At 42.0% G+C, this 16,361-nt stretch overlaps 1 protein-coding gene across 3 annotated transcripts in view; it reads right to left on the bottom strand.

The window, feature by feature from the left end:
* Positions 1-16,361, bottom strand: part of LOC126365890 (kinesin-associated protein 3-like) — a 190,905-nt gene that overhangs the window by 71,461 nt on the left and 103,083 nt on the right. For all 3 annotated transcript variants that reach the window (XM_050008605.1, XM_050008603.1, XM_050008604.1), the window contains exon 12: positions 6,288-6,413. In XM_050008605.1, the coding sequence (XP_049864562.1) occupies positions 6,288-6,413 (126 nt within the window). The remainder of the gene's footprint in view (positions 1-6,287; positions 6,414-16,361) is intronic.

The raw sequence follows: 16,361 nt of genomic DNA, 5'->3' as shown, positions 1-16,361 counted from the left end.
TACCCGACCGAGACTCGATCTCGGACCCTTAACAATTTTGGCTGTTTCTCGCTGCCACTAACATTAATATCTATTTCACTCATCTTTGCAGTGGTGCGAGAATTAAATTGTGGCAGTACTATTTGCTTTGCTTTTCCTTTGTGAGTAAATGGACACTAAATCTGGTGCTGCTAACAGCCTTTAAATATGACAAGAATTTCTTCGGGTTTTGTGAAAGATCCTTCAATACCATTCTCCTACAGTCATCACTGAACGTTTCACTCACTACTGTCTTGACCACCAAATACGTTTCATTCAAAAACACTATCTTTAGCCCTATGCTTTGTTTTATACCTATTATGCAGAAGTTTCTTTGTAGTGACTATAGACCATGGAAGATCCCTCCCATTATGAACTGTTCTACTGGGTACATATCTGTCCCGTACATGGTCAACTAATTGAGCCATAGTTCCTCTACATGCTCCTAGCCTGAGCTAAAAGTTTCAAGATCCTCACTGAAATATGACACGAATGCTTCTCTGTCTGGCTTGCTGATCATATAATCTTTCTGCTTGTTTTAGTTGCCGTTTGTATTTTGGCATTGACTGTTGCTGTAACTGCCTCATGATCAATGAGACCAGTTTCAATATGAGCTTTCTCAAAAATATCAGGTCTGTTCACTGCCATTTACTCTTATTTCAATCATAAGTGGGGTTCCGTACTATCTGTTCTAGATATTTTTCAGAACAAGCATTTAGTAATGTATCAAAGGATGTCTTGCCACGTCCACCACTAACAAAACTATAACTATCCCAATTGACTGCTGGATGATTAAGAAACTTATGTACAAGTGAATTGAGGCATTCTCTCAAGTTTTTGGTTACATCAGGAGGGAAGTATGCTGGTCAATAGAACGACCCTATGTGAATCAATAATTCCTATCGACCACATTATAAACATTACAATAGGACAAATCCTTCTATGGAATAGGAGGAGTTGCTTGGGAGAAATGTTTTTGGTTTGTTTTCAAATTTTACTTTGCTATCTGTCAGATATTTTATACCACCATGCAAGCTATAAAAAAATTTGGTTGCAGCTTTGTGCAGCCCTTCTTGTGCTACAGACAACCTTGATATGTAAAAATGAATGTCATTTTTCCTTCTGGTATTGTAATTACATACATCATTGTTCCCTCTAAACTGCAGTGAATTATTTACAACAAACTTCATGAAGAAATGAAAGATCTTTCTATCTTCGATCGATGTGTTCTGACAGCAGTCAGAATGCCCAAGTCCTGAAACAGACGATCAAGGGTGTGCACCACATATAACTCTTATAGCACATTTTTTTGGCAATGAAGACTTTGTTTCTTAAAGATGAGTTACCCCAGAACATCACTCCATATGACATTACTAAATGAAAATATTCAAAATATGTCAACTTACTTATTTGTCTCGTCCCCAGATTTGCAATGATTCTAAGTGTAAATGTGGCTGAACTAAGCTACTTTAAGAGTTCCAAAATGTGTTTTATCCAATTTAAATTCACATCAATAAGGACAAACAGAAAGGAATCACTGAATTTAGTAGCCAATGATTTGAATTTAATATTATTTGTCTTGCCGCTACTGTTATCAGGGAGTTCGATATCATTTGCTTTATCAAGTTTGTTTGTTTTGTGCCTGATAATGCTCCAAAATGGCCCTTGCAATGTTCTTAGAATTTTGGATTTTTTGTTATATTAAATGGTGTTTGTCTTTTTTTATGGCATGTTGAACAATTCTGTAATACTGCTTGTAGTGCATTTTTAAGTCCACGTCAGATCCAGTCTTTTGCATTAAATAAAAGAGTGCACAATCTTCATATTTTTGTGACGTGCATCCCAGTGATGCATTTGATGTCATTCCCAATTGAGCAGTTCTAACCACTCCCACCATCCACAGTAATTTCTATCAAAATCTTTCTCCAGAGAGCCTACATCATTTGTAAAATGTCAGGTTCCACACATTGCATAGAAATACTAGTTACTTGGAATGAATTACTGATGGAATTCTGTAACAAACTTTCCCCGCCCACGAGCCCTGTAACGTAACAGACTGAGAAGCAACCAATACTTAACGTGATCCATATTTTTGTAGTAGCTGATACTACGTCATGAATATTATGATAGCTAGTAACTTCTGTTCATACTTTGTCACTCGTGATTCAATCTCATATGAGAGCATAAACGCTGTTATACTGAAAAGCATAACACAAGTATTTTATGTACAGTTAATGACACGATAACACCAAATCAGCTCACAAAAGTTTTGTCTCAAGTGCAGATAGTGTTGAGGATCAGTGGACAAAGTTCAAAACCATGGTACAATATGCGTTAGATGAGTATGTGCCAAGTAAGATCGTAAGAGATGGGAAAGAGCCACCGTGGTAACAACAACCGAGTTAGAAAACTGCTGCGGAAGCAAAGGGAACTTCACAGCAAACATAAACATAGCCAAAGCCTTGCAGACAAACAAAAATTACACGAAGCGAAATGCAGTGTGAGGAGGGCTATGCGAGAGGCTTTCAATGAATTCGAAAGTAAAGTTGTATGTACTGACTTGGCAGAAAATCCTAAGAAATTTTGGTCCTATGTCAAAGCGGTAGGTGGATCAAAACAAAATGTCCAGACACTCTGTGACCAAAATGGTACTGAAACAGAGGATGACAGACTAAAGGCCGAAATACTAAATGTCTTCTTCCAAAGCTGTTTCACAGAGGAAGACTGCACTGTGCTTCCTTCTCTACATTGTCGCACAGTTGACATAATGGTAGATATCGAAATAGACGACAAAGGGATAGAGAAACAATTAAAATCGCTCAAAAGAGGAAAGGCCGCTGGTCCTGATGGGATACCAGTTCAATTTTACACAAAGTACGCGAAGGAACTTGGCCCCCCCTTCTTGCAGCGGTGTACCGTAGGTCTCTAGAAGAGCGAAGCATTCCAAAGGATTGGAAAAGGGCACAGGTTATCCCCGTTTTCAAGAAGGGACGTCGAACAGATATGCAGAACTATAGACCTATATCTCTAAGGTCGATCAGTTGTAGAATTTTGGAACACGTATTATGTTCGAGTATAATGTCTTTTCTGGAGACTAGAAATCTACTCTGTAGGAATCAGCATGGGTTTCGAAAAAGACGGTCGTGTGAAACCCAGCTCGCGCTATTCGTCCACGAGACTCAGAGGGCCTTAGACACGGGTTCACAGGTAGATGCCGTGTTCCTTGACTTCTGCAAGGCGTTTGACACAGTTCCCCACAGTCGTTTAATGAACAAAATAAGAGCATACGGACTATCAGATCAATTGTGTGATTGGATTGAGGAGTTCCTAGATAACAGAACGCAGCATGTCATTCTCAATGGAGAGAAGTCTTCCGAAGTAAGAGTGATTTCAGGTGTGCCGCAGGGGAGTGTCATAGGACCGTTGCTATTCACAATATACATAAATGACCTGGTGGATGACATCAGAAGTTCACTGAGGCTTTTTGCAGATGATGCTGTGGTGTATCGAGAGGTTGCAACAATGAAAAATTGTACTGAAATGCAGGAGGATCTGCAGCGAATTGACGCATGGTGCACGGAATGGCAATTGAATCTCAATGTAGGCAAGTGTAATGTGATGCGAATACATAGAACGATAGGTCCCTTATCATTTAGCTACAAAATAGCAGGTCAGCAACTGGAAGCAGTTAATTCCATAAATTATCTGGGAGTACGCATTAGGAGTGATTTAAAATGGAATGATCATATAAAGTTGATCGTCGGTAAAGCAGATGCCAGACTGAGACTCATTGGAAGAATCCTAAGGAAATGCAATCCGACAACAAAGGAAGTAGGTTACAGTATGCTTGTTCGCCCAATGATTGAATACTGCTCAGCAGTGTGGGATCCTTACCAGATAGGGTTGATAGAAGAGATAGAGAAGATCCAACGGAGAGCAGCGCGCTTCGTTACAGGATCATTTAGTAATTGCGAAAGCGTTACGGAGATGATAGATAAACTCCAGTGGAAGACTCTGCAGGAGAGACGCTCAGTAGCTCGGTTCGGGCTTTTGTTAAAGTTTCGAGAACATACCTTCACCGAAGAGTCAAGCAGTATATTGCTCCCTCCTACGTATATCTCGCGAAGAGACCATGAGGATAAAATCAGAGAGATTAGAGCCCACACAGAAGCATACCAACAGTCCTCCTTTCCACGTACAATACGAGACTGGAATAGAAGGGAGAACCGATAGAGGTACTTAGGGTACCCTCCGCCACACACCGTCAGGTGGCTTGCGGAGTATGGATGTAGATGTAGATAGATGTAGATGTAAAAAGCTCTCAAGTGTTCTACGTGAATAGCACTTTACAAAATACTGAATTTGTGTTGTTTATAACATACGACAGAACTCAACTTTACTGTTCTCGGAACTCCAAATAGTATTGCTATTTGACTATGTCTATTAGCATATGCACATTAATACTCCAGCAACTGCAGAAGCACTAACACTAAACTTCTATTGAACTACCAGTTCTTTTAAATCAGCTTTTTAATAATTAAAACAACAAAATATAATGTTCAATGCCCCATCTATAGTAGAATATGAGGACACTTTCTATTGTAGAATATGAGCACAGGTTTTACCTAAGAGATTTCTTTACAGAATTGAAATTGATTGGCAGTTTACACATCCTCAGACAACTGCTCCATTACACTTTGCAAAAGTTTTATGGAGTGTAATCAGCCAATAAGTTTTATTTCAATTAGATGGATTCTACAAAAACACCTCCTAGTCTTTCAATGAGTCAGTCAATACAAATTGTACAAATCAATGGGCTCCTCTGAGACTGCAGATTAAATGTATCTTATTTTTAAGTACCAATATTAGAAAAAGGATAACTGCTACTCACCTTATAGCAGAGGTGCTGAGTCATAGATGGCCACAACAAAAATACTCTCACAAAATGAACTTTCAGCTTATACTGTTGTGGTAGGTGTGGGCTTCATGTCTATCTTGGCTACAATAATGCCTTCACTATGCTGTTCGTAGTAGCTGACGCATGCTCCTATTTTTGTATTCATTATTAAACCTACTCCTGCATTACCCCTATTTGATTTTGTATTTATAGCCCTGTATTCACCTGACCAGAAGTCTTGCTTCTCCTGTCACCGAACTTCACTAATACCCACTATATCTAACTTTAATCTATCCATTTCCCTTTTTAAATTCTCTAACCTACCTGCCCGATTAAGGGGTCTAACATTTCACACTCCGATCCAATGCCAGTTTTGTTTCTCCTGATAACGAAGTTTTGGAAGTTACACACATTAAAAGTCAAATCACAATGGTGGGTTGTCAAAATAAAATTGAGAACACCCAAAAGATGCTTGTAAAATGTACAAAGCATGACTGTTGCATAAGCCAGGCTGGATGATACTACACGGGTTATATTATGAGATCCAGTACACACAAACTGTGTAAAACCAATGAAGTAAAACTTAAAATCTCTGTGTAATGTGTGCACACTTCCGTCATACTGATAACCGGCCAATACGGTGTAAGTAGCCGAAGGAAAGCAGAAGGGTCATGGCCAGTTTTACTTCATTGGTTTTATATAACTGGTATCTACCAAATCTCAAAATATATCCTATGTGGTGTTATCCAGCCTGAGTCACTCAACAGTCATGCTTTGTACATTTTACAAGTGTCTCTTGCATGTACTCTGTTTTACAACCCACAATTGTGGTTTGACTTTTAACGTGGACAACTTCCCGAGAGCTGAGACTCACAGCTATCCACCTACATTATGCAAATATAACCATTATAAACCTGAAGATGCATCTATATTGATGTGAAACCAACAGTTGTGAACAAAGCACCTTCAAACAGCTATCTAGATTTAGGGAACACCTCATCATTCTCAACTTTTTAATTGTTGTAATTTTTGTAATAATTTAAACAGTTACTGAGTGTTGAGTGTTTTTATTGTTATTCATAATGTCTCTGAGCTGTGGTTGCTTTCCCCAGAAAGTTGTTTGCATCATAGCAGAGGTCCCTGCCCAAGGAAAAAATCGTAGGATGTACTGGGAATTTAACTTGGGTCCTTCCACACCATAAACACTGACACTAGCCATTCACTTATAGGGTTCCTCAAAGCCAATTAAGAATTATAATATTCCAGAACATACTGTTCTTATTCATTAAATAATTAAAAACAGTTTTCAGTAAATCTTTAGTCATTATTATAAAAAAACTATTGTCTTCAGCAGTAGCAGGAAATACATTACCTTTGAGCATTTCTATGAGTGAAAGTAAAATATCAGCTTTGCACAGAATCTGGGCACAGCCTTCATCTGCAGCAGCTGTCCCAAGCAGCACCACTACTTCTAACACAAGATCATCCTCATATTTCCCTGCAACAAAGAATTGCTGTGTTACAAACTTCAACTCTTTGGAGTACTACATAACTTCAGACAAACATTTCACTGACATGTAAGTCTGCTGACAAAAGATGGCCATACAGTGCAATTTTACTTCAAACCCTACATCAAAAGAGACTGGCTCACTCATGGGGACTATTAAGTAATGTTACGTAACTGCATTCAACAATTACATGCACTATACATTGGTGAACTGAATGTACTTCGTAAACTTCTTGCATTAATTTTCTGTAAACATCTAACTTTTTGACAGTATACACTATTCTCTTCAGCAAGAAAGCAACTGGCTACTGAAGAAGTGGCTCTGGCTCCGAGCACTATGGGACTTAACATCTTAGGTCATCAGTCCCCTAGAACTTAGAACTACTTAAAACTAACTAACCTAAGGACATCACACACATCCATGCCCGAGGCAGGATTCGAACCTGCGACCGTGGCGGTCTCGTGGTTCCAAACTGACGCGCCGAGAACCGCTCGGCCCCATTGGCCAGCTATTGAAGAAGTAATTGACATAAATGATCTAGTATGACACAATGTGGCCATAGAGTACATTAAGTCTATGTGGTTCATTTTATACAGGACGGTTGTGGGAGCTTGGCTCTTCAATACAAAAAGTCAAATCAAAAACACAAGTGATGATCACAGGCATCACGTTTTTAAAAATAAGTCTACAAATACCAGTGACTGTATGCTTTCCCCTATTTCAACTGTACAGGAGGTGCTGGTCAGGTGGACTGAAGATGCACACTGTAATGCTGAAACTGGTATCAAGATGCAATAAAATTGGAAACATGGACAGATGAAGGTGTTTCTGATTTGGCATTTTATAGATATTATATTGGTGGAAACGATAAATCATCATCAGCAATCCAGCATGACACAGAATATGCGACACATATACAGTCTCTTGGTATCGCTTGCCCAATCTGACACACTGCTGCCTTTGTAGCCCATAACACTGAGATATTGACATACATTCTTGTTTCCAAAGCCTCTATGACTATTCTGTTTCTGTAGTTTGAAGTGTAGTAATCATCAAAGAAACTGCAGAAATTAGAATGTGTGACCCTAAGATGTGGCTACCAACTTAGCAATTCAGGAAGTGGGCACTTGATACTGAGGGAGTCACTTGAGTACATCCCATATTATACATTCTGATGAGAAAGAAGATGCTGCAGATGATGTTTCATCATTAGTACCACTGTCATTGCTGGTGGTATTATTGTACCTGCTGGAACAACAAACAACAGAAGGCATGAGTAATCAGTGATGTTTATTTCTTTACAACGAAAAACAGAATAATACAACAGTTCCACAAAGAGGCTAGCACTGCCACTGGGATGGCGACCAGCAAGGTCGAGCGATGAATTTGGTGTATGGAGTGTCAAGCAGTAGAAATCCCTCAGTGGTATAGTTGATATCCAGATGAGGGTGAACTGAACAGTGTGGCATCGAGGTATCATCCATTGGTGATAAGTGCCTCGTCCACTTATAAAGCACTGGCAGCAGAGGAATACACCCACAATCAATGAGTCAACAATGGTGTGGCACCACATGGCTGGTGTAGTACCGTTGTGCAGCTATTTGAAATGTATATGTCGGCTGGGTGTTACTACGTTACAGTGGAAGCAAATATGTGTGCAGGCCACACCTACAATGTCCAGTTGGGAAGTGCCTTCCAGAAATGATAGGTCATAGCCATGTGATGTGTGAATTGCGGCTGCATGGCAGCAGGCGTCATGCTGTAGGCATTGATCATGCCATCACATTTACATCTATGTGACTATTATTACTTCAAAAGTCAGCTGATTTCCTGATGAAAATAATGTTGGAATTTGTGGAAATCTCATATTTTTATACAGAATTAACACGAGAAGTGCACCAATTACACTTAATACAACAAATTCATGTTCAAAGCCTTCATGGTAATAATATAAATTGTCAGTTGTGTCTTCTTAAGACACAAGAAAACTAATAAACACGTCTGTATTCTTTTCTCGACTTATTGTCACACATATCTTTTTTTTTATGTTGTCACTTGTAACTTGCTGTTATACAGGCAACAATATTAGGAAAAGGGACTCGATTTGTCATTTTTAAAAGGATGAAACCAATGTACATAAAGGAGATTTACTCTAACAGCTTACAAAACTCTCCTTGGGACAGTTCTTGAGTTTTGTTCATCAGAAGGAACACCTTACCAGATTGGATTAAGAGAGAAGATAGAGAAGATCCAATAAAGAGCAACACATTTCTTCACAATACAGTTTTTTTTTAAGTCCAAGAGTGTAACTGAGGTGCTCAACAAATGACAGAGGCAAATGCAACAAGAGAGCTGTTGTTCAACATGGATAGGTTAAATGTTGGAATTCTGAGGGCATACACAGCAAGAAGAGTTGGACAATACATTATTTGCTCCTGCTTATGTCTCACAACAGACCACGACAAGAAACTGACATAAATTAGCTCGTACAGAGGCTCCCCAACATTCATTCTTTCCATGAACCATTTGTAAATGGAACACAGAAGGGTGAAATTCTAACTGTACCAAAAGTACCAAGAAGAGATTAGTGTTTAATATCCATTGACAATGAGGTCACTAGACTTTTCTCAGCTCCCTGAATAATCATTGCACGATCTTCTTCACTGAGAGCTTTCCCGATAGAGCCTAACTCACATCTGACATTGCTGAGCACTGCACCTGGCATAAAAATACTAGTCATCCATTATGTTATACCCAGGGAGTCCCATATCAGAGGATGACCCAAGGGAAACAGTATTTTTCAGTTGCCACTCTGCTAACTTGTAGATGTGCTTGCCCCATCAACCAAATCTAGTTGAATCCACTTCACATGCCATTCAGTTCAGTATAGCACACTGGCCAGCACAGGTGCGTACTTAGGCACTGGCGGAGATCTTTCCTGTGGAGAATGTTGAGGCAGTCCATCACCGAACGCACTGTGGAAGAGACCACCATTATCGCATTCCAGACAGAAGGACAATGGCCCAGTCGACAAACAGATGGTGTAAGACAGATTCTGTAACTAATGTGAAGCATAACTGATCTGAAATGAGGGTTCAAGTGCCATAAAATATCCAACAAGTTCATGCAGCTCTGCAACAAAGCCTATAGAGATCTGTCCATCACCATCTCAAAACATTAAAAATCCCTCACATGTCTTTGCAGAGGATTGCGAAACAGGATTTAAAGTTTAATCCTTATAAGCTATAAGTAGTTCAATAGTTACAGCTCGGGTATAAAGTGAGGAGACTAAATTTGTGACAGACAGAATTGACCAGGACGATGTTTTTCCGAAAAGAATCCTGTGATGTCACAAGGGGCAAACTTTCATCTGGGTTTATCACGGAACAAAACTTCCAATACTGCTCAGACACAAATCTGCTGCTCATTCATTAAAGGCCCAGTGCAGCAAAAAGGTCAATGCCTGGTGCGCTACTTGAAAGTACAATGGAATTATTGGGTCATATTTTTTGGAGACAACTACAGCAGCCAATGAATGTCAATTTCGAGTGGTAAGTGACCATGGCAGAGATAGAGGTTATTCCTCAAGAAATTATTGAGAACATAATGAGGAGCTTCTGCAAATGTATTCAGCCATTAATCACCAATGATAAAAGCCTTTCGTTTTTACAAAGTAAAGCGATAGTAGTGTATGTAGAATTGGTACCTATTACGAAAAAGAAAGTTGCCACTCACCTTATAATGGAGACGCTGAGTTGCAGTTAGGTACAACAAAAAGACTGTCCAATTTAAGTATTCGGTCTGTAAGGCTTTTGCCAAAAATGGACAACATACACACACACACACACACACACACACACACACACACACACACACACACACACACACACGCACAAACAAACTCAGACACACGACTGTAGTCTCAGGCCACTTAAGCCACAATGCAAGCAGCAACACCAGTGCATGATGGAAGTGGTGACTAGGTGGGGGTAAGGAGGAGGCTGGGGCAGGGAGGAGGAGGGATAGTAGGGTAGGGGTGGCAGACAGTGCAGTGCTGCTGGGAACCAAGCATGGATGAGGTGGAGAGGAGGTGGGGCAGATATGTGCAGTCGGGAGGTTAGATGGTGGCCAGGGGAGAGGTGGGCAGTGGGGAGGGTTAGTGGAAAAGGAGAGGAAGATTGGGTCTGATGGTGGAATCAGGGCTGTATAGTGCTGGAAAAGGAACAAGGAGGCTGGATAGGTGAGATCAATGACCAATGAATGTTGGGGCCAGGAGGGTTATGGGGATGTAGGACATATTGCAGGGAAAGATCCCAGCTGCGCAATTCAGGAAAGCTGGTGTTGGTGGGAAGGATCCATGTAGCACAGGCTGTGAAGCAATCATCGAAATGAAAATCATCATCTTTAGCAGCGTGCTCAGCAAATGGGTGGTCCACTTGTTTCTTGGCCACAGTTTGTCGGTGGCCATTCATGCAGTCAGACAGCATGTTGGTTGTCATGCCCACATAGAATGCAGAACAGTGGTTGCAGCTTAGCTTGTAGATCACATGACTAGTTTCACAGGTAGCTCTGCCTTTGATGCGATAGGTGATGTTTGCAACCAAACTGGTGTATGTGGAGATGGGAGAAAGTATGAGACAGGTTTTGCATCTAGATCTATTACAGGGGTATGAGCCACGAGATAAGTGGTTTGGAGCAGGGGTAGTGTAGGGATGGACGAGTATATTGTGTATGTTCAGTGGACGGTGGAGTACCACTGTGGGAGGAGTGGGAAAGATAGTGGGCAGGACATTTCTCATTTCAGGGCATGAAGAGAGGTAGTCAATACCCTGACAGAGAATGTAATTCAGCTGCTCCACTCCTGGGTGGTACTGAGTTGCAATGGGAATGCTCCTCTGTGGCTGGACAGTGGGACTATGTGAAGTGGTGGGAGACTGGAAAGATAAGGCACGGGAGACTTGTTTTTGTACAAGGTTGGGAGCATAATTATGGTCTATGAAGGCTTCAGTGAGACACTCAGTATATTTTGAGAAGGACTGATTGTCACTGCAGATGCGACGACCATGGATGGCTAGGCTGTATGGAAGGGACGTATAAGTATGGGGTGGCAGCTGTCAAAGTGAAGGTAATGCTGGTGGTTAGTAGGTTTGATATGGACGGAGGTATTGATGTAGCCATCTTTGAGGTGGAGGTCAACATCTAGGATGGTAGCTTGTTGGGTTGAGTAGGACAAGGTGAACCAAATGGGGAAAAAGTTGTTGAGGTTCTCGAGGAATGCGGATATGGTGTCCTCACCCTCGATCTAGACTACAAAGATGTCACCAGTGAATCTGAACCATGTGAGTGGTTTAGGAGTCTGGGTGTATAGGAAAGATTCTTCTAGATGGTCCATGAATAGACTGGCATACGATGGTGACATGCTCGTGCCCATAGCTGTACTTCGGATTTGACTGTAGTTTCAAAGGAGAAAAAATTGTGGGTGAGGACATAATTGGTCATGGCAACTAGGAAGGAGGTTCTTGGTTTTTAATCCATTGAGCACTGATAAAGGCAATGTTCTGTAGTAGTAAGGCCATGGGCATTAAGAGTGTTAGTATAAAGGGAGGTTCCATCAATAGTGATGTGAAGGGCATCGTGTGGTAAAGGGACAGGAAATATGGAGAGTCAGTGGAGGAAATGGTTGGTATCTTTTATATAGGAGGGTAGATTCCTAGTAATAGGTTGAAGGTGTTCGTCTACGAGCATAGAAATTTTCTCATTGGGGGCACAGTAACTAGCCACACTGGGGTGTCCAAGGTGGTTGGGTTTACAGAGTTTAGGACTAGAGGTTCTGGGTTGGGCATAAGGATTTGAGGAGTGACTGGAGATAATGCTGGATTTCTGCAATAGGGTCACTGTGGTGAGGTTTGTAGGTGGATGTAACTTACAGCTGGCAGAGTCCTTCTGGAAGGTAATACTTGTGGTTCAAAACAACAGTGGTGGAGACTTTGTCTGCAGGTAAGATTATAAGGACAGGACTAGTTTTTAGATGGTGGACTGCGGTTCTTTCTGCAGATGGAAGGTTGGTTTGCGTATTGAGGGATTTGAGGCATGATGGTGACGCAAAGTTTGAGGGTAAGAAATTCTGGGAAGTTAACAGGGGTTGATTTGTAGGCAGTGGGGGTGGATCATGGTTGGATGAAGGAGTGAACTGAGATAGGGAGGGTCCAACATTCGTCTTTCGTTCAGTATGATTGGTTGGGTTGGTGGCAAAAAAGTATTTCCACTGTAGGGCCAGGGGAAGGAGAAAAGGTCTTCAGCATGTTGTAGAGGTGGTGGACAGTGGTACTCCAAGATGAGTGTAGGAAGTGAGCAGGGTGGAGAGCTTTTTGAGGGGATGTTGCGCATGTTGCTCTAGTTCCTCAAGGGCAAGTGTTTCAATGTGTGTTATGGGTTCGAGGAATATGGGATTGCATAGCAGGTGCATTTGCAATCACATATTCCTGAAACCCATAACACACGCTGAAACACGTGCCCTCCAGGAACTAGAGCAACATCCTCAACGCCCCGTCAAAAACCTCTCCAGCTGCTAACTTCCTACTCCCACCTTTGGAATACCACTGTCCACCACCTCTAGAATAACCTCCCAACCTCCTCAACATTTCCTGATACCTGACAAACCCAGTCTCGCACACCTACTACATTTACCTCGCCTAACAAAACTCCCTCCCATGACCACACAGAACCCAGAAGCTAAGCTGACCCGAAATACTGTCATGAACCTTTCCTACAAAAGCCTTGGCCCCAAAGAACTATCAGTCCTTTTGAAAGGCCTCACCTTTTGCCTCACTCTCAAAATCAATCATTCAGGACTTGTTAAAGACCTTCTCTCCTTATCCTGGTCCCTACAGTGGAAACACTTTTTCGCCACCAACCCTACCAAACATACTCAACGAAAGACCAATTTTGAACCCTGCCTAACTCAGTTCACTCCTCCATCCAACCGTGATCCACTACCACTGCCCCTAAATCACTCCCTGTTAAATTTCGAGAATATCTTAATCTCAAACCTTGCCTCACTACCATGCCCCAAATCCCGAACCTGCAAATTAACTTTGCATCTGCACGAAGAACCATAATCCACCATCTAAAAACAAATTCCAACCTTTATAAACTTACCTGCAGACAAAGGCCCCACCACAGTTGTTTTGAACCCCAAGGATTACCTGCCAGAAGGACTCCACCAGCTGTCAGATACGTCCACCAACAAACCTTGCCACAGAGACCCCATTCCAGAAATCCAGCAGTATCTCCAGTCACTCATCAAATCCTTATGCCCATCCCAGAACCTCTCCACAGAGTCCATCTCTTGGCTCACCCCTACCACTCCCCACACTCCTATCTTCTACATGGTTCCTAAAGTCTGTAAACCCAACCACATAGGACACCGCAGTGTGGCTAGTTACTATGCCTCCAATGAGAAAATCTCTCTGCTCGTAGACCAAACCCTTCAACCTATTACTAGGAATCTACCCTCCTATATAAAAGATACCAACCATTTCCTCCATCGACTCCATATTTCCTGTCCCTATACCACACGGTGCCCTTCACATCACTATTGATGGAACCTTCCTTTGTACTAACATTCCTAATGCCCATTGCCTTACCACTATAGAACATTACCTTTCTCAGTGCCTGCAGATTAATAACCAACAACCTCCTTCCTAGTCGCCATGACCAACTATATCCTCACCCACAATTACTTCTCCTTTGAAGGTATTACCTACAGTCAAATCCACGGTGCAGCTATGGGCACCTGCATGGCACCATCCTATGCCAACCTTTTCATGGGCCTTCTAGAGGTATCCTTCCTATACATCCACAATCCTAAACCCCTCACCTGATTCAGATTCACTGATGATATCTTTGTGATCTGGATCGAGGGTGAGGACACCTTATCCACATTCCTCCAGAACTTCAACAACTTCTCCCCCATTTGTGTCACCTGGTCCAACTCAACCCAACAGGCCACCTTCCTAGATGTTGACCTCCACCTCAAAGATGGCTACATCAGTATCTCCGTCCATATCAAAACCTACTAACCACCAAGACTACCTCCACTTCGACAGCTGCCACCCGTTTCATACCAAGAAGCCACTTCCATACAGCCTAGCCACCCATGGTCGTCGCATCTGCAGTGATGAGTGGTCCCTCTCAAAATATACCGAGGGTCTCACTGAAGCCTTCATAGACCATAATTATCCTCCCAACCTTGTACAAAAACAAATCTCCCATGCATTATCTTTCCAGTTTCTCACCATCTCCCAAGGCCCACTGTCCTGCCACAGAGGAGAATTCCCCTCATAACTCAGTACCACACAGGACTGTAGCAACTGAATTCCATTTCCCGCCAGGGTTTCGATAACCTCTCATCATGCCCTGAAACGAGAAATGTCCTGCCCACTATCCTTCTCACCCCTCCCACACTGGTATTCCACTGTACCCCAAACCTATACAATATACTTGTCGATCACTACACAACCCCTTACCTGGTGGCTCATACCCCTGTAATACACATAGATGCACGACCTGTCGCATACTACCTCTCACCACCACCTACTGCAGTCCGGTGACAATCATCATCAATCCCATCAAAGGCACAGCTATCTGTGACACTAGTCACGTGATCTACCAGCAAAGCTGTAACAACTGTGCTGCATTCTATGTGGGCAGACAACTAACATGCTCTTTGTCTGCATCAATGGCCACTGACAAACTGTAGCCAAGAAACAAGTGGACCACCCGTTTGCTGAGCACACTGCCATCATGACATCCTTCATTTCAATGATTGCTTCACAGCCTGTGCCACATGGATCCTTCCCACCAACACCAGCATTTCTGAACTGCACAGGTGGGAACTTTGCCTGCAATATATCCTACGTTCCTGTAACCCTCATGGCCTCAACCTTTGTTAGTCATTTTCACCCATCCAACCTCCCTGCTCCCATTCCAGCACTATACAGCCCTCATTCCACCGTGCACCCAGGCTTTTTATTTTTCTCCTTTTCCGCTACCTCCCCCCATTCCCACCTCTCACCTGCCCTCTGTCTAACCTCCTGACTGCACATAGCTGCCCCACCCTCTTTCCACCTCGTCCCTGCACACTCACCAACAGTATTGCACTGTCTGCCACTCCTACCCTACTGTCTCTCCCCATCCCCACCCCCGCCTCCTCCTTACCCACACCTAGTTGCCACTCCCATCATGCAGCAGTGCTGCTGCTCACAGTGTGGCTAGAGTGCCCTGAGACTGCAGTCACGTGTGTGTGATGTGTGATTTGTGTGTGTGTGTGTGTGTGTGTGTGTGTGTGTGTGTGTGTGTGTGTTTTGTCTTGTATATTTTTGATGAAGGTCTTGCAAGAAGAACGCTTAGTTTGGACAACCTTTTTCTTTTTTTTTGCGCCTATCTGTGACTCAGCATTTCCACTATGTGGTGAGTGGCAACTTTCATTTTCGTAATATTAATATTGTTACATTCCCACCTGGAATTTTCATTGTTTGATAGATATCTATAAGTTATATTGGTATTAATATATGCTAACCAAAATTTAAACAATGGAAATTCCACGGTGGATTGTAACAATATTATGAGAAAGAAAGTTGCCACTCAGCATATAGCAGATAGGTTGCCTGAGACTGCAGTCGTTTGTGTGAGTTGCGTTAGCGTGAGTGAGTGTGTGTGTGTGTGTGTGTGTGTATTGCTGACAAAGGCCAGTTTTTAGTCTAGACAGATTATTTATACAAATACAAATTGTGATTATGTGGCTTTTAATGGTTTTTATTATATCAAAAAGACTTACATATATTTTACAAAATAAATGTGTATGTGATACCAACTTCACTGAATTATCTAAATATCACATTACTAAATACTTTTTCAATGGAACATTATGTTTCCTG

The sequence above is a fragment of the Schistocerca gregaria genome, chromosome 4 (genome assembly GCF_023897955.1).
Source record: "Schistocerca gregaria isolate iqSchGreg1 chromosome 4, iqSchGreg1.2, whole genome shotgun sequence".
NCBI classification, from domain to species: domain Eukaryota; kingdom Metazoa; phylum Arthropoda; class Insecta; order Orthoptera; family Acrididae; genus Schistocerca; species Schistocerca gregaria.
The sequence above is the reverse complement of the archived record's forward strand: the minus strand, read 5'-3'. Positions and strand labels throughout refer to the sequence as shown.